The sequence below is a fragment of the Erithacus rubecula genome (genome assembly GCF_903797595.1).
Source record: "Erithacus rubecula genome assembly, chromosome: 4".
Taxonomy (NCBI): Eukaryota; Metazoa; Chordata; class Aves; order Passeriformes; family Muscicapidae; genus Erithacus; species Erithacus rubecula.
In genome coordinates this window covers 15,535,640-15,563,616 of record NC_136686.1, presented here as the reverse complement: position 1 = coordinate 15,563,616, position 27,977 = coordinate 15,535,640, and the positions used below count along the sequence as shown (strand labels likewise).

Here is a 27,977-nt window from a genome sequence, read left to right as displayed (position 1 = left end):
AGAGAAAACACACTGGGAACTCTGCTCAAAGCATGCTACCTGCTAATGCTGAGAAAAAAACAGTCCAGAGACTCTTGCTTGATTTACTCCCAGGAAACAGGAATTTGCATTAAACTAAGAGATTCTTTTTCTTTTCTTCTTCTCCTTTAATATTTTCACTATGTTTGATCCTATCCCTAAACACAAAAAATAGTCCTTGTTGAATAACTAAAGGAAAGTACCAGCCAGGATGGATAAAATTGCCAGCCAAGAAAGACAGAGAGCTGCTGTTATTTCTGTATTTGAGTTATTGATTAAATGTAACATCCATAAAGCAGCCACCAGAATTGCTATTCCACAAACATTCCTACAGAAATAAAGACTTATTCCAAGTGCCAATCACATACACTCCTGTGGTTAAAATGTAATTAAACAAGTAAAGGATCCAATATACTTACAAACCAGACAAAAAACAAGGGAAGCTGAACTGGGGAGTAAAAACAAAGGTAAGATTTTTTAAACGTAATTAAAAATGGGAAGTGTCAATACAGACTTGTTTGTAAGTCATTGAAAAAACTTTCAGGTTACACGTATATGTATTATTTATATCCAGGCAAAAGGGCCCTTTTTGAAAATATGTCTCAGGACAGGAGGTTGTGCAGTGTTTTCTGAGGAACAGAGGAGCAGTGGAATGGAGTTTACCTAAGTGGCTGCTGCCTATCAAAGCTTTCTCCAGAAAGCACCAGCTCACCCAAGTGCACTTTACTTGAGCAAAGCTATTTTGTCTGCTTCAGTTTCCTTTCCTCGAATTGATAGCTCAGGGCTATGACGGAGAAGACACAAAAGGGCACTTTTCACAAGGGCCAGGAAGAACAGATTTTACAAGATGGATGGAGTGAAACAAGGCAAAGCCTTGATGAACATATTGTGCTTCAGGCAACTTAATAAAACTCACGTTACAAAAATCACTATAAGTCGTCTGCATGAGTTTAAACTCTTGCCCAAACCATACGTTTGCATTACTGCATGGGCTGCTCACCTCAGGGACACAGAAAAGCTCTGCCCAGCTCAGCACTACCTATTACAGAGCAATAAAGCCCTGCACCTCCTTTTTTTTTTTTTGCTATTGAGGGTTTTTTAACTGTAGTGATCTTGTTTTTAGGGCCCTGAGCAGATGCAGGAGTCCCTGCCTTTGCAAACAGCCACCTGACAGCACACCAGAGCAGCTGTCTCCAGAATTAGGACAGAAACACACAGAGGCAAATTGATCCCATCGATCTCTCAGAGAGCTGAGGAGCACACAGTCCTCAGAGACCTTTATTATTTCACTCTGCAATGAAAGGGCCTGGCAGTAAACTACAGAGAGCCAGTTTTATAGGCTGGGAGGGAAATGATTATAGAACATTATAGAACCATAGCAGTTCAGGGATCTTCCAGCTGGTTTAAATGATTTGGCTTCCTTACAAACATATTGAAAGGGGGAAAAAAGGAAAACTTCTGAAGGTCAGCTGTGAGTGCTGTAGGTACCCCATGAAGCAGAGTTACCAATTTATTCTCAAGCATTTAAAGTAGAGATGGGAAGGGGGAGGAAGGAAGAATAGAGAGGGAGAAAGGAGGCTAGTGCATCCATTTGCAAATATGGATTAAGGAATACCTTAACACAAACGAGCAAAATAAAGAGAGGGAGCAGAAAACAACACTGAGCATCCTGACCCCTCTGAGCTGCACTGGCCACAGCAGGTACTCAGGTATAAATTTGTATTTTCCCAGGAAAGTGCTGAACTGACCCCACTCTGCCCCTCAAAAGGTAACTTTTGCTTCTGAGGGAAATACCAGCAATTCCCAAAAATTCCCAAGAGAACAAGAGCAGATTCTTTGCCTCCTTCATTTGGTTTTCCTGTATTATTACACAAGCTTAGCTATTATATGTGCCACACTGGCAGTTTTGCAGTGAACCAGTAACATATCTAAAATGCCTGGAGAGGAAAGAAGCGCTTGTTTCAGTTGAAACTTCTTGGTTATTTCAAGTCAGATTTGTAAATAGCTTTGCCAACCCTGCATTCCACTTTTTTAAGCACCACAAGAAAAATACATGGAATTGCACTGACCAGCCTTCAGCAACCCAGGCTGGGAGAAGTGTGACTGCTACCAAATCCAGCTCTTTTTCTACATTTCTTATTTAGACCAAAATAGAAATAAAACATGTTCACTGAGAAATCCTTTCTTTTCTTTTTGTTTTGCATTTTGGTGAGGGAAGGGGGTTTGTAGATGGTTAGGCTAATAAAAGCCAGTGTCATTTAAGCAACACCTTCCACGATGTCCAGGTGTTTGGTTTTGTTTTTTTCACTGGGATGAATCCAATAAATTAATTTTCACCCTGCTGAGAGTCAGGAGGAGCTCGCTCATGTTCCCTCCTTCCTCCAGGGTCAGCAAGCCACCTTCTGCTTTGGTTCCCTGCCCTCTGTGCCCTGTGCCTGTCCCTGGGCACAGATTGGGGCTGGTGGCCAGCTGTGGGGTTGGACCCGATGTAAACATGATCAGGATCTAAGCCTGCCCCTCCAGGAACATCTGCAGAGTAGGGACTGTGTTGTACCATATCACACCCCTTGCCTCTGCCATCTCCCAGTTGCACACAAGCTCACTTTAAAAATCAAACATGCCAGACACCTCATTTATTTCAATTCCTCTTTCTCTCTTGCTGATCTGTCTTCCTGACTCTGCAAGGCCAGATCTGATAAAAATAATATCAGCATCCAGCAGGTTATGGCAAAGGAAGTCAAAGCCTTACAGACCCCATTCCACTTTCACTTCTCATCAACAGCTGGCTCTTGCTGACTTCACAGCAAGAACCATAACTTCTTTCCTCTTCTTTATGATTATTTTTTAGAACAACTCTTGGTAGAAAGCCAGCACTTGATGAAGAATGAGATAATCCCATTGGATGCTATCCATCAGTGTCCTGCCAGCATTCCTGGCACTGAACAACCCAGCATTCAGGATTTACAATGCTTGTGTGAGCACATCACTGCTCAGAATCATCATCCCCCAACCCAGGAGGGGATGCTCCCTCTCCTGCCCTCTCTGGTCTGCCTTGGACAGCACTTAGTGGGAATCTGACAGATCAATCTACTCTCACAACACAAAGCATCCCAAGGCACACACTAAAATCCTGGTGAAAGGTGTTTGAAACCCCTGCAAGAACACTGGCAGCAGAGGAGGTATGCAGAAAGCCTGACTTTAACCGAGGGAAATGAGCATCCCAAGTACCCCTCTCAATGAGCAGTGAATGGGGAATGCAAAGCCATCCTCCCCCTCTGAGTCATCTTCTGGGGACCCTTTTTCTCTCCATCAGCAACAGATAGCTCATGTCCTGTGGACTCAGTTTCCCCAAACCCCACATTGTCCAGATGCAGCTCAGGCTTGTCAAAAATAATTAGAGAGAAAAACATCTTTTGGACCTGGTATTTCTTGTGCACAAGAGTGCAAGATACTTTCACCTTTTTGGCACACCTGCCTTTGAGTTCACAGCAACTGATACCAGCTTTGATGGAAAATATCTTGCTGAGCCTCAAAAAGCACAGGTCCAGCTTTCCCTTTGCTGCTCTGTGGGTCAGTCAAAGAGGCAGATTCATAAAAGGAAAAGCTTCTGTCATCTCACAATACCAGCACACAGACAGGCTGCCTTTTGACAGGGAAAAAAATAAGATGACTACAAACAATGTTGATATGGTAACACGTGTTTAAAATCAATAATGAGAAGGCCAGAGGAGAGCCTATCCAGAATCCTAAGTGCCAGCCTGTCTTACAGCACTTTGGCAGAGACAGCTCTGGAAAAAACAAGGTGGAGATACTTGCTTTATGGCCTGCAGCTTGTCTGTGTCAATGCAATCACACCTCAGCCATCTGCTTCAGCCAAAACCCAGGGACCAAGCAGTTCCTGAGATGCAGAACTTGGGACCATACACTCAGGTCTGAGGGGAAACACCTGGCTGCCCCACAGGCACTGAATCCCTCCAGAGCATCCACTCCTCAATCACTGCCATGTTCAACATGAGCTGCACTGCTGGGCTCCTCAGAAACACAAACTTTGGTAACTCTCACCTTTGTCTGTATATGTGGGCAAGCTGTCCAGCCCACAGTCTACCACATTACCTATCCAAGGGCTCTCCAGGAATATACAGACCATGGTCACACTTCCCCCATCAGAAGTTTCAAGGATTTCACTTCCAGAATGGCAGAGTGGATTAAATCAAACAATCCATAGCAGTGCCTTGCACAAAAAAATTGCAACATTGGAAATTAAATGGGAGGACACAGGACACAAAATTCCTTGTGCTACCTAAAGAAGGAGCTGGTGTGTGTGCTTGGCACAACGCACCTTCACAAGCAAGTAAACATTTTGTAACAAGCAGCTTTTCATCCCAATTCCCTGCAATTTCCAGAAGCACCAGTTATCCAGCCTCCCAGATGTCCTCGAGCTGCTACATGGACACTTTTAAAAGCAAGCATGTGGAAAATGCAGAACTTTTCCCATGATGAAAGAAACCATTTTAGAGGAACCACAGATGTGACTGCTAACATTCCCAACACTGGTTTCCATAAGTGTATTTTGTAAGCAAGTCAACCATGCCAAAAAATCCCCAAACAATGCAAACACCTTTCTTACATTTGGGTCAGCACTAGGAAGTAGGTGACCTCTTCACCAGTTTTGTCCTGCTGCTGATTTACATCTGTTGTTACACTGTGGTAACAACCTGAAACAGAGACCTGCTTCAAAGCATTCATAATGGAGACTGGGAAAAAGGGCTCTCCCAGTCAGCCTGATCTGGCATAGTTTATATTGGACACAACATCTTTCCCCTACTGTGGACTGAAAGCAATCCAGAAGGTTTTGTGCTTTCCATTCCTTCAACTGCTTAAAAGAAGGATCTGCTCCATCTTTTATGAGAACAGCTGACACATTTCAAAACTTCCTTTTAATTTTCATGAGAATAGAGAATGGGAAGGCTGTGTAAGGAAATAGTGTTTTGGAAATAAACTAGTGCAATACGAACATTGTTCCTAAGATTTCAATAGGGATGACTCCTACCTTCAGGAAGAAAGACACCCGACTCACTTACTAAAAATAAGATTTCAAAAATGCTTTTATGAGACTAAAGCTTCAGATTATGTGAGTTAAAGAAAAGCTGGGGGTTTTTACCATACCAAGTCTGGGATTTTTACCTTTTTCTAAACCTAAAAACCTGTTAGATTTTTTTTTCCTAGACTCCAAGGCATACACTTTTCTCCAGGAGACTGAACCACTGCCAAAACCACACTGCTATTCAAGGATCTTAACATGCTTTGCAAAAACATTAATTAAAACTCACACAGCAAGAAGAAGGGAGTAAGGCAGGAACTTTTCTTTCACAGCAAGGAAAACTTCACCACGAAAAAAAAGGACAAAAAGATTTGACAACATACCAAACCATCTCAGAGAAAGTGGGCTGCAGAGAACAGCAGAGGGGATGCTGGGAGAGCAGAGAAGAGCAGGAGGAAGAGTAAAACCCAGCATTTTATCTCTTGGCAGTGCTTTTGCTAGACTGTGCTCCTATTACAAAACATTAAGTTGGTTGAGATTGAAAATGGTGATTCAGGAGTTGGTTTCCTTACTCCTGGCCTTCCTCTGCTTTCTCACCACACCTACACAATTGCTGCATGCAAATATACCATCCACACCATCCCAAACAAAGCAGTTGCTAATTATTGTCTCTCATTACAAGGATGTCTCATCTGCACTTCTTTTGAGATTTATCACACAGCCATTATTCCTCTCTGCAGCATCATTTCCCACTCAAGTCTGGCAAAATAAGGCAACAGCTATTTAAATGCAATTTGCAACGTGGTCTGAGAGTATTAATTTCTCAATGTCTTCTGGGAAGATAGTACCTAATCCATAAATACATATCCATTTGCTTAATCAATGTGTGGACAAAAGAAAAGTAGAACTAAAGGGACAATTTCATTTCCACCAGATTTTGCACACTCATTCTTCATAATGCACCAGCAACATTCCATCAAAGTGAACTGAATTCAAGAAAGCCCTTAATACATCCTTACCACCATGGCAGGGCTAGAAAGGAAAATAAAGGGGGTCTTTCCCATCAGACATAATTTGCTGCTTTTGTAATTGAAATTTCCCTTCAAGAAAACCCCAAAAGCAGTTTCTTGGTGACTGCTGAGTACTCCTGCAGGCAGAAAAGACAACCTGCAAAGCTGTGGGTTCAGCAGAACAACAATGTTTTCCTGAAGGCAGAAGGTCAGGGAACATTGTGATTCTCTAACCAGGAGGCTGGCACATATCCTAAGCAAAAGTTCTATCCACTTGAGCCACCCAGAGCAAGCACAGCCTGTGGGCAGGAGGGAGGAATAAAGCAGGTGAAAGTGGGGAGCAGAGCTGCTTGGGTTCTGTTTCTTAACATAAACAGCTCCATACAATACATTTTACTGAACCAGAACACCAGAAGAGTAAAGAAGAAATCTGTAAACCCTCACACTTGCACATTTTTAGCTCTTTGGACCTCAGTACATAAGTGACACCATGGCTGTTACTCAGAGCAGATAGAGTGGCATCCATGCATGAAGTCATCTTCTGTCTGACACCAAAGGCTCCTCTTTGCAACAGAAGTGTTCAGTCTTCACATCAGGTCGAGAAACTGTACCACAGAGTCTATTTTTGTTACAGAAAAGAACGTTCTCAGATCAAATTTGTTTTCAAAACAAAGGAATTCACCTCCCAAAGCCTGCCAGGGAGAGGGAAGGACAACATTCCTTCCCCTGCTCTCAGGAAATTACTTATCCAACTGCTGGGAGGTGTTAAGATGACTGAGTCTCTTCCTGATGCCAATACTGAAAGGTGTCAAATGCCTTCACATCACTCTGCTGTCAGAGCAGCACCACACATACAAGCTCATACAGAAAGTTTATTTTGTCTCCTCTGATCCAGAAACACTTCAGACCACTAATGTATGCAGCTCCAAGTTATTTCCTCTCTGGCTTCTTTTCCTTAAGCTAAAAAGGAGCTGGTACCATTGCTGAGTGATGGGTGCCTCTGAGTCAGAGCTGGAGAGCCTGATGCTGATGCTCAGCAGCTGATGGACAGAACAACTCAGCCCACAGAGGATTTCCCTCACCCTGCAGCAACTTGAACTCCAGCCCATCCAACAGCAGATGCTGCATTGTCTCACTTGCCCATGGAGGCCAGCTGCAGCCAAGGAAAGACCCAGATGCAGCTCATGGCTGAAGAAAAGTCAGCCCTGGGGCTGGGCCAAGGGTGGGGATGACTGTGTCTACACATCTTCCAAGGGGGACAGAGATGAAAGAAGTGCACACCCTCCCCCTGGAGATTTAGCATCCCTTTCAGACTGTCCAGCCAAAAAGGAGCAAATGGCTCTTGTCCAGTAACAGGCAATCTTTCTTTGGGACTTTATGGATAGAAATCCATGGCAGACAGAAGAAAAGGCAGATATCCCTCTGGGACACAGAAGTATGCTACCAGGAAAGGAGAGACAATCATGCTTTTCTTAAACCATGATTATGTTATCGCTGCTTACAAGCTAAATCATTTTTACAATCCTTCAGACTCTGACAGGTAAGCAGCACTCCATTGGCATGGCAAAGGAAGCCTGACACACTCGTGGAAACAGAGCTGATAGAATGAGAGTTAAAGCCTCTGGGAGTCCAGAAGAAAACAAGAAGCAGCAAGTTACTTCACTAACATGTGGGAAAAAAGTTGATATTTACATTTTGGTCGAGTTTCAAGTTTCAGTTCTCATCTCACTTAGACATGTTTTGCACTAGTGGTGTAAGCACAAGCCACTAGACAAAATAGTTCAACCTCATTTTTCCTGCATGCCAGTTACCAAGATGAAGCAGGAGGCTCTCTCTAGTGCTTCATTCACCTATAAAATTACCTTAAACATATCTGGTGGGGGTCCTGATGGCCTTTTTTCATCCCTCACATTTGCAGTTGCTGATGTGTTTTGTTCTGTACTTTCTCAAAATGGCTGCAAGTCAGAATGAAAAGCTTAAGTTTCTGAAACTGCTGAGATTCTCATGGCACTTGACCAAAGGACATAAATAAAAATGAAAACAAGCACTACGAGCATACACTTCTCTTTGGCAAAAGCAAAGGCAACTTCTCTGGAGAGTCTCAGCCATTGTCACTGCACAAAATCTGCCTAGACAAAGCCAGTAAGAAGGTTAACACTTATGAAATAAAGAGTTGCTGCTGGATTCTCAGACTTTTACCCCAGCTTTGTACCTTGACAGTCTCTCTAGTTCTGTGTGCCCACACTTTACCATGCAGGCAGGAAAAGGAAAGAGGATAAAAGAGGTGCACAAACATAAGGATTAAGTGGGCAAAAATTGGCTATTGAGGCCTTTAGGCAAGGAAAATAAAGCTTTCCAGGCAAGATAGTCAGACAAATAGCCTTCCAAGGGGAGCCTTGGAGAGAATCCAACTGGACACACATAGCACTGACCTAGTCTATGAAAGGAATTACATAACTGGCTTGGCATGATAAGAGGTTCTATGTCTGATAAGCCAAATAGTCCATTACCACCTGATGTTCATTTGACTGTTTCCAGATTATCTTCTGGATTGTTTTGATTTCCTTAGGTTTGAAGCTTTTTTCTTTTACTGAATCAGAGAGTATATCTCCCTTCTTGCCAAAGCCACAGCAAGTCCCATCATAGAAGCAGTCCAAGAAAATTAGCATTAACCGATTGGGAAAGGCCTTTAAAATCAACGATTTAAAATTCACCAAGCCTAGTTTAAGAAGCTGAGAAGAATCTCAAGAGGCAGGCTCAGAGCTGGTGAGATCTGCACTGCCAACCATCCCATTCCCTAAGCTTGCAGGCCTTATCATGAGGATCCTGGAGATGTGGAAACCTCATCTGTGCTGAACAGAACGACAGCAATCTACACCAGCTGTTCTGCTACAATGACCCAGTAATCATCATGATTATGTGTCCCACTTACTGGGGGACTCTGCTAGAGGGATTAGTAGATTGTGATCATCACACTAAGCTCTACTCAAAAAAGCATTAAACATAAGGACCTAAATGTTCCAAATAATTTCCTGCTTAAGTACCTCAGTGTTTGGGGTGCCCAAGAGAAGACAGTTCCTAACTGGCAGAGAGCATTGCCCTGCAAGTGATTGCACAGGGAATCCCACTCTCAAAGCAGGCCCTGGGAGCACCATCTGGACTCACTCAAGAGCCCTGCCATGTTATCCAGTTGAAAAGGCTTTGCTAAATCCTTTGACACTGTCTCCCCAGAGCATTTGGAGATACTGAAGATAGTGGCAGCCTTTGGACAGGTGCAGTGCTCGTGGGGTAAAAGTCTGGCTGAGGGCCAGGCCCAGAGAGTGGTGGTGAATGGAGTTAAATCCAGCTGGGGACTGCTGGCTGCTGGTGCTCCCAGGGCTCAGTGGTGGGGCTGCTCTGTTTAATACCTTTATCAATGATCTGGACAAGGGGATTGGGTGCTCCCTCCATCAGTTTACAGACAGCACCAAGGTAAGAGGGAGTGCTGATCTACGAGGGCAGGAAGGCTCTGCTGAGGGATCAGGACAGGCTGGATCAATGGGCTGAGGACAACTGTGTGAGATGCAACCAGTCCAAGTGCTGGGTCCTGCTCTTGGGTCTCAAGAAGCCCTGCAGTGCTGACAGCAGGCTGCACTGAGCTGGGGGTCACTCCCTTCTCCCAGGTAATGAGATAAGACAACAAGAAATGCCCTCAAGTTTAGCCAGGGAAGTTTTAGATTGAATAGTAGAAAAAATTTCTCAATTAAAAATGTAGCCAGGCATTGGAACAGGCTGCCTAGGAAGTGTTCAAAAACACCTTGGAGCTGTAGTTTAGTGCTGAACATGGAGGTGCTGGATTAATGGTTGGAGACTCCATGATCTTGAGGGTCCTTTTCAATCTTAATGATTCTGTGCAAACTACAGCTGTCTTCAAACATACCTTGGGGGATGACCATGCCATAGTTTGTTGCCAGGACTCCTGCCTTCCCTGAAGCTTCCTTCATGTCCTGACAGAATTACCAGGGGGACACTGAATCACCACACTAAATCAACACCAGTAATCATAAACTCTCGTGTCCTCCCATGGCAGGGAGATACCTTTTGTAAAAACTAAACTTGAGTTTGATATGAAAACAGCTCCCTTTTTCAAGCTCTTGCATATATGTTTCCTTCCTTAACACTTTTTAAACTAAGATAGTTGATAAAAGATCTGCCACACACTAAAATATAAGCTTTGAAGGCAGAAAACACTTCCAGAAATTATCTTAAGAATCTTACTGAACTTTATCAGTAAATCTTGAGTCATCGTTCTTTTCAAACAAGTGTGCACTTCATTACTTGGTAATGGAACAATAATTGCTCTTCAGTTATGCAAGATGCACCTCTAACCTGTAAGGGGTTTCTGGAGAGGTAATGACAGATGCTTAAAAAGAATGAAGTATGGGAATATGGAAAGTTGTTATGTAAAAGATAATGGTAACCACAGAGTAGTCTGACAGCTGGGTCACAGTCTCAGCTGGTATAAAGGCACAATGCAGATATTCTGGTCTTATGCATTCTTAAACACTGAACCTGAAGCCAAATTATTCATATTACTTTGCACTTTAATCTAACTGAATCTCACAAATGAAGCATCATTTGTGTAGGTCAACACCTGACATCCCTGCTTTCCTGACAGTCTCCTACCCACTCTGGATAAGGCTACCAGGAACTCAGCAGAATGCAAATTATGCTCTGAAATTATGCTTCCTGATTATAAAACATATTGAATATGAAATAAAGGTATCAATCTATCTATTTTCTGCTTTCTAAAAGTAAATTCAATGTGAAACCTGCTAGGAACTATATTGTGAGGGACAACCTTGTGTTAAAGGGGATGATAATTCCAAATTTTCTCCACTCCCATTTCTCCAACTTTACCACTGTGAGCAGGGGCTCAGTGCAGCATGTCAAAGACCACGTGTCTGCTCACAGCCCTTCCAGACAAAATGTCAACTCCAGACTTGGATCCCTTGCGTTTGCTGAAGCGTGGCAGCGCTCCTAAGATCGGGAGCAGCACACCATCCAAATGTCATCTGCACGTGCAGATGCAACATCAAGTGCACCTCCTCATATGACTAATTTTCCAATTAAGATTGAAACACTGTTGTGCTAAAAACACAACAAGCACATGGGAAGAGCTTGTTCGTGCTCCACAGGGATTTATTATCAAAGATACGCTAATTTTACTCTAATCTAGTTGGTTTTACCCAACAAAGCTTTTACAATATGCCAATTTTGCGCTGCAAAACGTAACTGCATTTTACTGCTTTCAAACAGTTTAGCGTGACATCCAAAGGAAACAAAATTAAAAAACAAACAAAACAAAGATTGGCAAATGCTTAGAAAGCTTGCTTCACCCACTCTGATCTCCATGCCAGTGCAGACATATTATTAGCAGGACCCAACAATCTAATGTGAGACTTGTTCCAATCCAAATACAAACTGCATCACAACAGCAACTGCTGAGTAGATGTACCCAGAGGAAGCCTGGCTTTTCATCTGTCTGGAAAAACAACAAAACAACAATCACAGACTGCAAAACTTTCAGCAAGGAGAGCCCTGATTAATCTACTGGAAAAAGACATAATGAGATGCAGTGCTTGGCAGCTGAAATTAGATAGACCAGACTAGAAATAGGGACATTTTTACAGTGAGAATAGCATACTGCTGCTACCATCCACCTAAGGATTATTTCAAATACTCCCTCACATCAAGTTTTTAAGGTAGGGCTGCTGACAGATGTGTGACACAGTTCACAGAGAAATGCAGTCTTCCTGCAGTAATTCTTACATGGAGCTCTGTCTCTTGCACCTCTAATTCAGATGAGATGATCATAAATGGTCCCTCTTTACCTTAAAAATCTACAATGACACTCGAGTAATGATAAAAATTATTTCAAGGAGTTGCAGCTCTGCATAACCCAGAGAGATCACAAACTGTGTGACAGTTCTGCACCAACAGCCTGTGTCATTTCCATGCCATGTAAACAGGCTGAGAGCCACAGACAGAGCTGGGCTGGACAGCTGGCAGTCAGGAACCAAATTTAGTCCCTTGCTCTTGGGTTAGCAAGAGCTGAAAGAGCTGTAAAAAAACTACCATGTACCTTTAAGAAGCACTTCCCCCCTAAAACATCAGTTGCCTGAAGTGTCAAGGACTTTGAGAAGAAGGAAAGAAAAACTGGTTTAATTCACATTTTCCAGCAGAGGGTTGCTACAGTGTGGTCTTTATAAAAATGGCACAGTAAGAACGACAAAAAATTCCCCAAATAACTGAGCAAATCTAAAACAGTTAATCCTCGAAACATTCTCAAAAGATTAGCCATGGCTCAACTAACTTTAACGATGATAATTTTTAATTTAATTTAAAGTTGAATATCCTTGCACAATAATGGCAGAGATGAAGGACTATTAGGGAATAATCTTGTTTATGGATCAGTGAACTCAGAAAATTGCCAAGGCACTGTGAAACATATTCCTTATTCACACCTCATAATTAACTGAGTGTTCTGCTGCAATATTAAAGTCATCTTTGTTATGAGAAAGCTGTTCATTTGGGCTGGTAGGCCACTGAGGGGGGTCTCATTCAGTTCTGGCATTTCCAAAATCCCAGGAAAAAGCACCTTCAATCCATAAAAACACCAGACTCCCAAAGTGTAAGGGAAGGCAGAGAAAGGCTTTGGTCCATGACAGAAGCATGGCTTGTGCAGAGAAAAAACACACTTCTCTCCTTTCTTAATGCCACCTGGGAGCATTTCTCTGTTACAGGCAATTGAAAGAAGAAAATACAGTTCTCTTAATTAATTCATATTGAAAAGTGCTTTTGATGGAGTCAAGAGGCCAAATCAGATCAAAGTAAATAAGGCAACAAATAGTGACATGAAAGCCCTGGGACAGCAGCTCTCATGGCTTGCACTGTCTAGACCTTAGTACTCCAAAGCAACAAATGCTGAAGCTTTCAGCTTCCAGGAAAGCAGAGGACAATGGGGAGCTTATCCTTTCTGCAAAATTTAAGAAAGAAACTGTCCATTTACTGTGAGGAAGACTTTTGTTGAGGTAGATCTGCTTAAGATTTGGGAAATCCTGGATTAAGTTTCAGCTTTATGTCAGATTTTTTTTGTTTGTGAATTTGGGCAAATGTTCCCACTTTCTGCCCTTTGGTTTAGAGAGGTAATGCTTCTCCCTAACTGATAGAGCATAGACACGAGGGGATTCTGCCCTTCTACTCAGCCCATAAGCCTTGCCCAAGGTTTCTTTGAGATATTACTGATCCCCGAATAGTAATTATGAAGAGAAGGATATGTTGTAAACCCACATCTAGGTAACTGAGTCCCAGACACAGCGGCTACAGATTTTGATGGTGTCATCTCTGGCCCCAAAAATCAGCCTGGCTCATCTTAGTTCAGCATCTCACTCCAGCCTTTCCCTCATGATGGGGAACAGGCCAGGCAGATGTAGCCAAAGCCAGTACACACAATAGAAAACATAATAAAATACACTCAGATTTTTCCATTCTGATTTTTACTGTGCATATTACCTAAACAGACTCCAGTGAAAACAAGAGAATAAACAATAAAGAAAAAAGTGATGCCATAAATAAGCACAAAAAAAAAAAAAAAAAAATAGAGCTTGTGAATAACAGAATTAATAATACAATGAATAAAAATCCAAGTCCCAGCATCTGGAGTACTGCATGATATTCTGAGACCTTCCCTTCCTCTGCCTATTTCCCAAAGGATCTAATAGAGATCAAAGAGGTACAGGAAAGGGTAATAAGGCTCATCAGACTCATGGAATGGTGTCTGCGTGAGGAGAGAGTCAAGAGAACAGGGCTCTCCACCCTGGGAAGAGATACTGTGAAATTATGGAGGGCCTGAGGAAGGGAAACAGCAAAATTACTTTCTACTTCTTATCGCACAAAGTCAAAGGGCTCCCAATGAAATTATCAGGTTTCAAGCACACAAAAAGATTCCTTTATATGGTGTGTAATTAAAATCACAGAACTCACAGAGACAAGAGGCCCTCAAAGTCAGAGGAGAGAAGGGTTCTAAAAAGGAAATTGGGCAACTCCACAGAGGACAGGTCCAGAGAGAGTCCTAAACACAGTGCTCTAGATACAGCATCCAGACCCATGGACTCCAAATCAATGCCTGGCACATGTTCAGCAGCCACAGGAAGGAAAGATAACCCTGTCCTGGCCCCATTCCCATTCTTCCCTTCTCTGCAAGCATCTAGTAATGACCATGGTCAGAACACAGAGCTAGCTGGATCGCTGCTTGGATATGGTGTTCTTCTATTCAATGTTCTTTTGTTATGTTAAATGTACTGATAGGAGTTCAACAGCAAATCCTAACTTAAAGTAAAAAGAATTCTTTATTGTTTTTGGTATTTTTCCCTTTAAGAAATATCATGCAAAAACTCTTCTATTTATATTAATACATAGCACTAGACCAAATGCACAAACAAATGCCTTCTGGGTGGAAAGCTATCCATCATCTCCAAAAGCTTGTATGGGCAATGAATGAAGGAATTTCATTTTCCATAGTGAGTAATTCCATGATGAAGGACCACATTCAGGACCACAGGAAGGGTCATGACAGCAAATCCACAATATGCCAGCCAAGATCAGAAAAGGAATAACTGATCAAAACAGATTGATTAGAAAGACCAGCATTAGCAGCTGTTTAGACTGCAGACCAGTGATAGCTTTCAATAGTGAAAATTCTTGATGCTTTTAGCAAAACCATTTATATGGTAAGCAATTCATCTGCTGAAATGAATGTGTGACATAATTAACAGTGGAGAGAACAGGGGAGAAGAAGGAGAAAAACAAATTAATTGAGTTTACTACCAGAAAAAAAACATGTCTGCTTCAACTTTTACAGGGAACTCACAGGTGCAGTGATTCAAAGCTTCTGCCATGAGATTAGGCAGAGATTACAGTAAATGCAATTAAATCAGCTGATACCAAAATATTGCAAGAGAACCCAAGGCCATCATTTTACACCAGCTTGGTCTCTACAGAAATTCCTAGCCTGGTCTTGAAGGAGCTGTATGTGTGACAGTAGTGTATGAGGGGATAAACTGTGTTTTATGGGAAGGATATAGAGGTAATGTTCCATCTCCCTTTCACCTCTAACTGCTCTTTCCCTGAATTTCTTTCCCTCTACTCTTTCCCTGAATTTTACTGAATAATCAGTGGAAAACTTTCATGTCAGTCTTTTTCTGCTAATTTTCCTCTTTGGAAGAACACGCAGAGGGTTTATTGGCATCTTTCACAGATAACTGGAACTGTAGTTTATTCCATACTTTTTATACTAGCACAACTAAAGTGCAACCATTCTTAGTTCCAAAGTAGTAATTTTATGTTTCATACTTCCTTATGCCAGAGTTGATTTGCCAAACCAAGGGATTTCACAGGTCACTAAAGGAGAGATTTGAGCAGATTTCAGCCCCCAACCTGAGCAGAGGATCTACAGAAAACATGCTGCCAAGGCTTTAAAGAGGAAACAATTGCTTTATCCACATGGCAAAAGAATGTTACTTTCTTAAGAAAACCAAACCTAACTTTCAGAAAGGAGGCTAAAAACAAAAAATCAAAATAACCACCACAGCATGATCCAGTGGAAGATTATCATTTAAACCACTCCATGATGAGTCGTGGCAGGCAATGAGAATTCAGAGGGCAAAGCAGGATGTCACCAGATGCTGTAAGACCTGTCAGACCTGGAAAGCAAACACTCAACAGCAACATTCCAACAGCCCAAGCACAAGCCTTGCCTTTCACAGCTTACTTTGGCCAATATCTGAATTTTAGCACGGATGTTTGGGAACGTGGAATGCATTTACAAGAGTCCCTTCTGCACTGCAGTTTCCTGAATATTCACATTCTGGAAATTGCTTAAAAGAATAGAAACAAAAAAATCTGCATTTCAAAGATCAAGAGAGGAAAGTGTGTTCCAGTATTTCCAAGCCAAGTAGAAGATTAAGGTTTCTAATGCACTCGTTGGAAAAGAATATTGGGATAACTGCATTAGAAATGTGAAAGAGGATTTAATACTCTACTTTAGATTAAGTTGAAGATTAAGTTTCTAGTCAGGGAAGAATCTGTTCATCTTGGAAAGCATACAGGGAGGATGGGAGAAGCATTACACATGCTAGCAAATTTTTTTTTTAAACATTTTAAACCAGATACTAAATCTCAACAGCTACTTCATATTAAAAAAATCAAAGCAACACTTATCACACAACTGAAACCATCCACCTGAAGTCACACTTGATGAGATTGGTGTCCTTGTGGTTTTGAGCAAATGATTGCTTTTATCAGCCTGTGAACACTTAAAGCCAAGTAACTTAGTCCTGAGAGTCAGCTGTCCCTCCCTTAATACATGCTGTGATTACCAGGTTCACAGAGGAGACATGGACCAGCTTGGAAAGCATCAGTCATTAATGAGGTAGGTAGTTCCAGCTGAGTCCTTTACTCCTGAGAACAGCCTAAAAGTTTCCACAAAGATGTCAAAAAATGTGCCTCGAAGTCAAAGTGTAAGAGAAAAATTTTTCAATTAGATTTGCTATCCAGGGAAATACCTGCAATAATCTCAGTATCATCCATCTTCAGGTATTGTGGTTGGGTTTTTATTTCCTGGGTGGCTGAAATACTGTTCTGTGCCAAACTAACCCAAATCTACTGCAAGGAAAATGACCTGGCAAGCCATTAGGGCTTGTTCCTGTTTCTCAGCTGCTGTTAATTCTTTGACACTGGTTTACAGGGCTTTCAGAGAAAGCCAATGAACACGGGCACGCTGCTGCTTCAAACACTGGCTTAACGAGATTGCCATCAACTGTGAATAGAAAGGCAGTCCTGTGAAGTAAAGGGAATGAACAGAGACTCCAGTGAGTCAGCTCTGGGACACACAGGCTGCACCTACAAATTGGGGATTTCCAATTAGCAACACAAGGAACAGAAGAGGCTGACGTACAATGAAGTGACTGCAACTGCAGGGCTTAAACACAATTCCCATTAATGAGAGAAAAAAACCTTCTGCCTCTGCACACGAATGAATAAGCGATCAGCATCTTTCAGAAGATGGGGAAAAAGAAACCCAAAACCACCAAAACCAGTCATTAACTTTTCCTCCTGATTCTCTTTTGTGCAGCACCATTCTTTGTTCCAGGCACAGTTTCCACAAAAACGGATTTTCATGAACTAAATCAAAGTCTAAAGAATCTTTAAAAGACTAAATAATCTTCTATAGAAAGGTAATAAAAATGAAAAAAAGCTAGAGCATGTTAAGTCATCATCAGCTAAAAAAATAACCTCAGACTCTTGTCCCCTTTTCTGACATTCAATGTACATGAAGACAAACCACTTAGTTTATTCACTCCTTTCTGAAATAAACAGGGCCTCTTGGTACTGTCACATATAAACAGTCCAGGAGAAATTATTTACCTTCCTCTTCCTTCTAGGAAGTACTTAAAAGGAGGGAGAGAGGTGTTTTTCTGTGCTGAAAGAAAAGTGCTATCCAGAACAGTGGCTGAAACACACATCCAACATAGGGTGTCAAATTAAAACCAACCCTCTTCTATGCAAACAAGTGCATGCACAAGTGCCTACTTTTCCAATCACAAGGAAGCCAAGAATGAGCTCAGCTGTGGCTCCATGCCACCCCAAGCACCAGAGCAGAGCAGGCTCCTGGCTCCTGCCTGGCTCTCCATGTTCCCTCTTCCTCAAACCCAGGCAACAAGCACAGGGAAAACTCCCAAGTTAGCTATAGGGCAGAGGAGAGCTGAACCCCCAAAGCTGGAGAGATGAGGTCAAAAACAAACTGGGGTTTGCAGCTCATGGAGCAGAAACCCATGCAGAGGGGAGGAGCAGCAAAGACAGTGAGTACTGAAAGCTGATAGAATCCAGAGGGATCTTGTCCTCATGCTGGGCAGAGCTCCCATGGCAGAAGATTGATCTGGAGAGATGGGAGGAGTGGGGAGCACATGGAGGATGCAACAGGCAGTATAAGGACACAGATCAGGGCCCTTGAATTGGCTCAGCAAGGACTTGGGGGACAGGAGTACAGGAGGGACATTGGGAGTGAGACTAACACAGGAGCTCTTGAGGAAAGCAGCAAGATCCAAAAGGCAAAGCCTGAGGAGCAGACTGGAAGCAATTAAATTACTAAGGAAGGGCAAATAAGAGAAGAGATGACCACAGGCAGCAGCAGATGAGGCAGGACAACAAACTGGGGAGAGAGGAAAGAAAGAGCTGCCAGAAGAAGCTGCACATGCTGGGCCAGGGTCATTCCTCTCCAAGTCTGGAAGGGAACATTATATCATTGTGTCTCCTCTCTCTGCAGATATCTAAAGGAAAAAGTCCTTCACCTCTTGAGAGTGACACCTATAGAGCACAGTCTACAGCTGCCAGCAGACAGTCTGCTTGCTCAACCAGCAGATGCACATGAAGTAAATGCAGAGGTGAATCAGGCTCTTAACATCCATGTGGTACCTCACTACAAAATTTCTGGCTATTCACTTTACTTGTTCTGAATAGTAAGGAAGTTACACATCCAGAAACTATGCCAAAAGTACTTTAGAAGATTACAGACCTAAGTAACAAACTGCAAGGAAATACCAGCACTCTGTAGTCTGTACACAGAGGAATTATTGAGAAGCTGTAAATCTGTCTCAGGGCAGGACTTGAATAACGTGAAGTAAATAGGGCATAGGGCAATGCTCTGGACCAGGAACAAACAAAATATCAAACATTTACTCATTATGTGAGCACCATCCACTCACGGCAACGAATCAAGCAGGGATTGTGCAAAAAAGAAAAAGCTATGTGATAGTGTAACTAAAGACTGACACAATAAAAACACACAACAAGGCCAAAATTAAAGCAGATCTTTCTTACCCGGTGAGTGCATATTTTTGCAACACAAAGAGGTCTAAACAAGTCTTTTTCTGCATGCATGCAACCTTAGTCATCACCATACCAAACCAGTGCTTCTCTTAACTAAACTTCAGTCTGCAAGCAATGAGTTCAGTTACTCGTACTGAAACAGCACATGAAGTTTTCAAAGATTAAGACACATAATGGCACAAGCATGCCTAAGAGAATCCTTGGGTTTGTTCCTTTTTTTGGGAAGGGGGCAGAACACAAGCAGCACATCAACAAATGGAGGTAGAAAAGCAGCATGCATTACTGTGCCTCATTTTCCAGAGCATGCCATGGGAATAGAGGGATGTTATTAATTATTTCCCAAGATCACACAAAGGTTCTCTGGAAGACAGTTGCAGGCCAGAGCATGTAAATCCTTGGCTGAATCCAAGTGTAAGTATTGAACATTTGACATGTTTCTAGACTCTAGCAGAGCCTTCTGGTGGCCTCAGGTACTATCTGTGCATGACAATAAATATTGTCACTGACTGCAGGGGAATTCAGAAAGACTCACTCAACATTTCCTACACAGACTGTACAAACACAGCAGAGAGAGCTATTGCTCAGACTCACAATGAAAAAACCATCCTAAGAACTGAGTTCAGAGAAGAACAAACCACAGGCCAAATCCACCTCTGCAATCCACCTCCCCAGAGGCAGCCAAACTTCATTCATAACTTAAGCTTACTAAATAGCAAGAATGGCAGAGCCTTAGCAAACCTGCTAGAATTTAAAAAACTCGCACCACCACAGAAGCAGCATCCCACAGATCCCAGGATAGCAATGACACTTACCTAATCTGCTGTCTTCCAGCACACACTGTGCCTCCCTAGGCCTTGGGACTCAGGGCCCTACTTTGCCTTTTGGAGCAAACTCTCAATCCAATTTTAAATATCAATAAAGAAAAAAAAAAAAAAAAAAGTCAGCCTATAGCCAGTGACAATGCAGCACTTCCTTTTCTCTGCTTTCACACAGAGGCAAGCCATACCAACCTTTGCTCAGAGCATCACAGACTAGGAGCTTGATCTTTTATTTGTAAAATCTCACAACCCTGAGGACATCCCCAATGAGAGAGGAAGGAAAAAGCCTACACTGGCTCTATTGCTTAATATTCCAGATTACTCATTTTGCTTTCCTAAAGAAGAAAAGCATTCCAACTCCTAGGCTCCCAGACCTTTTCCACAACAGACCATCTCAAATTGCCCTGGAATTTCTCCACCAGCTTTTGCACTGTGTTTGCAAAGCCCTTTAACAATTCCTTGCTATTTCACTGTTGCATGGCAAGGAACTTTCAGGCCAGAGACAAGTACACAGGTTTTCTGCCTTATTTTGGTCAGGGGCAAACTACACCATAAATAATAGTTACCTCCCTACTGCTTTTCTCAGAGGCACACACTGCTTTTTGCTGCTCTGCTTTGCATATGAAAGCAACCACCACTGACCTCCAGGGTGTTTAACTGCAACTAAGAACAACTCACCAAAATTTAAAGAAAGTTGTACCACATCTAACAGAAAGTGTTTTTGTTGCACTTTCATAGCCCAGGCAGCTACATACCCACTTTGCTATCAAAAACCCTCTAACAAATTCAAGAAAAGTTGAAGTTTGCAGGCACAAAGCCTACATCTGGGAAACTGCTCACACTACTCTGTCTATATCAGTTACAAATCTAGGACATAGCATTGCACTGTGTGGCCAGGAGAAGGAACCGAAATTCAGCTGAGACTTCTGCTTTTTGAACAGTAATTTCATGTTTAAGCAGAAATGTGCTATACCATCATATTAGTCAAAAAAGAAAAAATATTAAAAATCATTGCTACACAAGGATTTGAAATAGAAGCAGCCAGTGAGGGAAAGCCAAGCAATTGCTACATAATCCCACACTGTTCCCCAGCACTGTCCCTCCCTCCACCTCTGCCTCTGTCTTCCCTCATGCTGAAGGACAGCATCTGTTTCAACTCAAACCCTGACCATGCACACTGCACAGGGACTCAGGGAAGATATGTTATGACCTCAACATATTTTTCCTCATAGTCTATCAAACTTAGGGCTGGTGCAGACATCCCTGGAATGCACCACATTCTGCAGAGCATTTCCATCTTCTTTCCCTTGCTACTGTAAGAGGAAACAACAGTGCTGCCAGTTTAGCCATCAGATCACATTTATCCCTGCTATAGCCTCCAGGATTTCATTGGATTTTGGATCAATGGGGTTTTGGGCCTGGTTCCCACAATGCTAATGAGTAGCAAGCTCCCACACTCCTTTACACATACGACACAGATTAAAGTGATGCTGCTGGGCACAGCTCCAGCTACACCTGCTTCTTCTGTAACCTAGCAAAAAAATTTCAAGTAAAATACATACATAAAAATAGCCCAAAAAAAAAAAAAAAAACCCAACCATTCATATACATGGAAAATAGCAGCATTAATTCCAGTATATTGTCCACTCCAAGGGAAGAGTCTCACCACCAGCAGACAAAATAAAAATAAGCTTCTAGGACCAAAGAGAAACAGAGATTTTGGTTTCAAAAGTATGCAAGCTATTGTGGAGTCTTTTTTTTGAAGAAACTTAGACTGCAGTTCCCAGCTATTTATACAGCTCAAAACCTTCAGAGTGATTAGATGGCTTGGAGGTGTTCATGGGCTGGACCACATTTAGCAAACACAAAGTATGAGGCACATAGGATACAGCATAACCAAAAACTATTAAAAATTTTAAAAAGTTAAAAAATTATATTCCGGTTTTCAGTGGTTTCAACAAATGATGAAAAAGAGAATGAGTGACGATTGCCATTGATACTGATTTTCAACAGGACACAAACCACACCACAGTGAAAGCACTTACCCAAAGGCAAAAAAAAGCCTTACCCAAACACAAGGACAAGCCTGGCATCAAAGCTCCTGTCTGTCCTTCCCCATTTATATCACATGGAAAGGCACATACACTCACAGGCCTCTTTCAGGTTTTAAAACTTAGGGAGGCAGATCAAACCTACAAGAGATTCTAGTTACCTCATTTCAGTAGCATATGCCAGCACTCCCCAAAATTGCAATAAATTGTGGTGATAAAACCTACAGTTTCCTCCAGACTAACTCATTCCTTACTCCTGAAGAAAACTGGGACTGCAACCCACATATTCACTGGATAGCTAAAGATAAGAGCAAGTGACAATAAAGAACAAAAATATCTCTGCACCAAGAATTTACATAACTAGCTCCAGTTACTGCTAATTAGACCAATTCCCTTAATTCCTCCATTACATCTTCCTGCATTTTTCAGCTGGCTTTAGTAAGAAGATATACAATAAACTATTATTAAATAGAAACCTACCTGATCACATTACAAGTACTTAAAAGTATAGATCAGTGCACTACTACTTTATTCTAATTAAAACCTTACAATTAGTAATCTGGTAAACTAAATAAGATACCTGAAGCTACTTCACTGGGCCAAATCTGCCCACCAATTTTGAAGCTTCTGAAATATTTAAAGCTTATCCCCCTCATCCTTTTGCCATGCAAGAAGACCTACACAAGTCAGGCAAACGTGAATTATAAGGAAAAACTGAATAATTAATCTTACAGATTTGATAGCAATTTCATTCTTTTTTCTTCTATAGCAAGGATTTTTTTTTTTTTTCTTAAATACAGAATATATTTTAATAGACAAATTATCTTGAGCTCATCCTACTTCATATCATATAATATGTCAACAGCACAGCTCTCACAGGCACACTTCCCTCTCAGCCACTGGGACCAAGCCAGCTCCACTCTGGGCATCCCACAGCGAACCCTCACAGAGCGAGTTGTTGCAAGTGTGTTGTACACAGTCAGTCACTTGAGAAGAGAGCAGCTGAGCAGCTTACACCACCATGAGAGCCCCTTTTCAAACAGAAAGCAGCTATGTACATGCAGGGCTTGATTTGCCATGTGCAGAAATCCTTCACAACACTTGAAGAGACAGCTGCCAAAAAGCAAATGCCAATTGGCAGCGTGGAGGAGCTGGCTCTGAAGCCATCCCACGTGCAGGGGCTCTCCAACACAGCTTCTGCAGCCTCTCTTGCAGAGGCTGGAAAACAAGAGGCTTTCCCCTTGTGTAAGAAAGGGATGCTCCCAAAAGCGGGGGCAGAACAAGGGTGTCTGGAAAAAGTACAAAGCAAAGGAGGGGAGAAAGGAGCTGGAGGAAGAAAGGAAGAAACAGCAGTAAGAGAAACAAGGAATAAGATGATGGAACAAGACAGGAGATGGTTTTTTTTTGATCGACAACCTTCTGCCCCCTGTTGTGGGCATCAGTCTCTCCAAAGTAGCAAGCAACAGGACAAGAGGAAACGGCCTCAAGATGTGCCAGGGAAGCTTTAAATTGGATATTAGGAACATTTTCCTCAGTGGAAGGGCTGTGAACAACAGACTGCCCAGAAAAGCACTGGAGTCACCATCACTGAAGGTGTTTAAAAGATGTGCAGATGTGGCATTTAGGGACATGGTTTAATAGTGGCCTTGGCAGTGCTGAGGTAATGGCTGGACTTGATAATCTCAGAGGTCTTTTCCAACCTAAACAATCCCATGATACTATCCACGCGCTAACAAATTCTAAAATATTCTCCTCCTTTCTCCCTTCACCCTCCTTCCACCTTCTCCTGTCTCCCCTCTCCAGCAGCGCAGTAAAAATTACAGCAATTTCAGGATAAAAACGGCTAAAACGAAGTGAATGAGTCGACATTTTAGGGCAGCTGCAGAATGCACGGGAAGGGAGCGGGGAGCGGGAGCCGGGAGCAGGCGTGGGGAGCCTGGAGCAGCAGCGGGAGCGGGGAGCGGGAGCGGCGAGCGGGGAGCAGCAGCGGGAAGCGGGAGCAGGAGCAGTACCTGCGGACGGCCCAGAGGGCTGGGCCGGGCACGGGCAGCGCCCCGCTGGGCTGGTCCCGGGGCGGTGCCGGCGGCCAGGCGCTCCAGGCTCCGCGGTGAGCGCAGCGCTGCTTCCCGTTCTCCCGGCCGGACGGCGGCACCTGCGGCGAGCCGCACGGGGAGGGCACGGACAGCCGCTGGGGAATGCCCCCGTTTCTGCTGAGAGAAGGGAGGAAAACAAGGGAAAGGGGAAAGAAAAGGATTTAAGGACTTTTATTCTTCGCGCTTTTGCTGATCAAAAGGTTGGACGCTGTGAAATCGGCGCAACGCGAGATCAAACGGCAACAGACAGCATTTCTTTAATCCAAAACAAAGCCTTTGTGTGCTGGGAGGACAGTATTTATTAGTTTCTAACTAGATCTAGAGACTCGACAGCAACAGATGAGCATCCCTGTATCAAGCTCTTCCCTGGACCTCTGTTAAGATGGGAAGCACTGTGGTGTCACTCCTAATCTTTTGCACCAGAAAGCAAATTATGTCCCACCACTTTTAAACAGAAAACGAATCTGTACAGGTTGGAAGAAGGAGCAGTAAGTTTTCAGCAGCACACAGAAGGCTGTTTGTTTTCTGCTGCCCCTTAAATTCAAATGCAGTCGTAAAATCCTGTGCATCATGAACAGAAAGATAATTGCAAATTACGTGCAACCAGAGGAGATATGAGTACGAACACAGCACATCTGGACTGAAGAGCTTAATTCCTACAAGCTAAATAGTGCCACATCTGGGCAACTGGCCACCACTGAAACAAAAAAAATTGCTTGAAGAGGCTCCCTGGAATGTGGGCTGTGGGAAGGGGGAGACTGAGGAAAGGAGGGAGGAGGAAGGCACAGATTTTCCTCCAGTTAATTAATAGTTGTGTTCCCTTTAGCCAGGCAGCTCCTGAAACACGCCTGTCAGGGTGTAAATGCAAGTGTTAACAAGCAAGCTGGCTGTCAGTCCTCAGAAATCTCCCTGGCTACTTGCCCACCAGTCTCACCATTAAGAACTACTTATCCAGTGAAAAGAGGAGGAATCCCCGGCCGATCCATTGTACCTGCCTGCCGATTGCTATTGCTGCCAGAGGGCAGGTCTGAATCGTGGTCTGTCCCCATTAGAGCCTAGGGAAAGGGCCACAAAGGGAGGGAAGCCAGGATGCTCCAGAGAGTCCCCTTCTCCTCCCTGCACTTGCTGCTCTCACCTTGTGCCACTCTGTTCATTTAATTCACTGCAGAAACACAAATTCAGTGTCCTTTTTATAACCCAGATACACACCAGCTCCTGCACGGTGTGACAGGTGGGGCAGCACCAGTGGAAACACAAGAAATTACATGAGGAGTTAGACCTCCCATTCTGAGTAACAGTGAGCTCTTAGATTCACTCACAGATCTGCACCAGGGATGTTCTGGGAGAGAAATGGATAAAAAACAGCTTCTAACATAACAAGACTACTGACTTTGAATGGAGATGAAAAATAGCATTTTTTGTGACACTAAGTGGGTGAGGGATACAAACTTCAAAGTATTTAATTTTTTTCCAGTGACTTCTGAGAGCTGCTAATTATTCCAACCAGAACTGGATGGGTATTTTCCCTCTTTTCTCCATTCTGAAAGGACAGAAAAAATATCAAGCCTGGTTTTGATAACAAAAACTACTAAAAAATACTAAACATCGAACAATATTTCTAAACCTATGGCATTGTGACTGAATAATCAAGCAGACTTTGTGAATGGAAGGAGTTAACCCAGAGAAATTTTAAGATGTTGATGCTTCAGTCACAACTCCCCATACTAAAAATAAATGTTAGTCTTGCCGGGGTGAATTCAGCATTTTAGGGATCAGTTCTTCACATATGGTCGATTTACCCAGCAAAAGTTATCAGGCAACAAGAGAGTAATAAAAAAAAAAAAAGAAAAAAAAAACAGAATGAAATCATGGGCCCCTCCAAACTTGTCATATGTGTACCATCTAATTCAGCAGGGCAAGTCCATCTCTCCCACTGCTATTATCACAATAAGACATATTTTAGACTAACAGATGAAAACACCTGAAAAGCACCATGAGTATAACAAGTTACTTACAATTTGAGTCCATTGTAGGAGAGGGAAAAGAAGTCATAAACCAAGCACACACCAAACACAGTGACTCCAGTTTCTTTCACCAGCATTGCACATGTCCCAAGGAATAAACTAAGCAGCAAAAAGAATGGGGAGGCAGTGGGAGGGAAATGTTCCCCAACATAAAGCTGATCCACACTCCTGAAAAACAGAATTTACATAAAATACCTTAACTTCTCTGATATTTCCATGTTTATTACTGTCACACAAATATGGAGACACTTTTCTTTAATGCCTTAAGATGGCTGACACAAACATGTTAAGACATGAACAATCTAAACCAGGAAAGGCTTAGCCACAGGACAGGAAGGGAAGATGCAAAATGCTGCTCAAATTCTTGGTACAAGAGGTGAAACAAAGACAAGCAGAAAAATAAAGCAGGTTTGAAACAGTGAGAGGAAGGCAGAGTAAGTACAGAGAGGGCAGAAAAACACCTGTTTTCTGTCATGTGGAACACACATGCTTAATTTTCCTTATGGGACAAAAAGCACTAGGCAAGCAAAAATTCCTCCATCCCACCCACACTCCCCTGAGTCAGAGATGTGTCCTAATCATTAACAGACTGGGCAGCAAGCCCCTATCACAGGGGAGAAGGTAGGAAAGAACTGAAATGAAACAGGCAGATTCCTGTGGGGTCACTATGTTTCACACCTTTGAAACCTTCTAAAGAAAACAGCATCGTGGGTTTGTAGCAGACAGCCCCAGAGAGATATAAGTAGTTCTTCCCTGTGGCTGTGATGACTATTTCCAAATGCAAATAATGTTATTTCAAACTGCAAATAATGCAAAAGGTGCAGAAACCCCATCCAAATAAGCTATTTCTGTATCTATGCTTGTTCAGTTTTAGAACACAGAGCAGCAAGCTGTGCCAAGTTTTCATCTGAAGAGGATGACTAATGGTCTAGACACACTTCTCAGCTCTCTCAGACCAGGTGTTCCAGAGCCCCACAGTCACAGCACACATCTGAAAGGCAGGCATGTGTCTCTCTGCTCTTCACTCTACATACAGACTATTTGCCTTCCATTGTAGACATTTCTTTGCCATTTTTACAAGCCCTCCTCTGGTGCATGGTCAGCTGCAATGCCAGGGGAAGAGGGATTGGCAATGATGACTTCTGGTTTTGTGGGTTTTTGTTCTCCTAGGCATCACCATGGCTGCAAGCAGGAGCCAGGAGAGTTCCATACAGCAGAGCTGTGGGAAATAACTCTGCCAAGAACCATCAAACCCTCCTCAGACTAAAAGATCTCATGATGTTATCACATACCTATTATAGGAGAGAAAAGCCAACAGAAAGAGCAGACAGGCAAGGACATCTGCTCTGCCTACTATACCTGTTACCTGAAAGGAAAGGAGACACACAGGTGTAAGAACACATCCAAAAATGTAAAAACACTCAGTGACTGCCTCAACAATTCATGCTCACTGCTACTATTTTAAGCTTTTGATCTTTCAGTGTTATCCTCCCTCAGCACACCAAAATGTTACTTGGATAGTGTAGGATATGCTCAGTTTTGTCTGCTGTGTTTTTAGTTTGGCAAAACAAATAAGTAAGCCAACAGTGAAGTCATTCTTTACTTCATAAAGTATTAATAAAGTTACAGAGAAAATGCCAGTTTTAAGGAAGCTTTAATTCTGTATAATAAGGCTTAGATGAGAAATGCATCCAACTCCCAACACTGAAATTTGTTAAAGAAAATTACTTACTATATAAGTAATATTTAAATGAACTTTACCACAAAAAAGGGGTAGTGTTACAGAATTTGTTCCTCCTGAACAATCTAAGTTTGCGAGAATTTTTTCTACAGATTAATGAATTAAAAATCTTTTTATAAAAAAGGGAATACTGAAGAAGAATGGATAAACATTCTTTTTTACAGTTACTTCAATATCCTATTTCATAAGGATCTAAAAAATCACATAAAGCAGATAAAAGGCCCTTTGAAATTTCACCCCTTTTGAGATTACAC

At 42.5% G+C, this 27,977-nt stretch overlaps 1 protein-coding gene across 1 annotated transcript in view; it reads right to left on the bottom strand.

Moving 5' to 3' along the window:
* TMTC1 (transmembrane O-mannosyltransferase targeting cadherins 1) overlaps window positions 1-27,977 on the bottom strand; it is a 132,392-nt gene that overhangs the window by 91,241 nt on the left and 13,174 nt on the right. The window contains exons 3-5 of the mRNA XM_079303430.1: window positions 27,275-27,348; window positions 25,974-26,150; window positions 23,878-24,075 (exon numbers count right to left, since the gene is read on the bottom strand). Of these exons, the coding sequence (XP_079159556.1) occupies window positions 23,878-24,075; window positions 25,974-26,150; window positions 27,275-27,348 (449 nt within the window). The remainder of the gene's footprint in view (window positions 1-23,877; window positions 24,076-25,973; window positions 26,151-27,274; window positions 27,349-27,977) is intronic.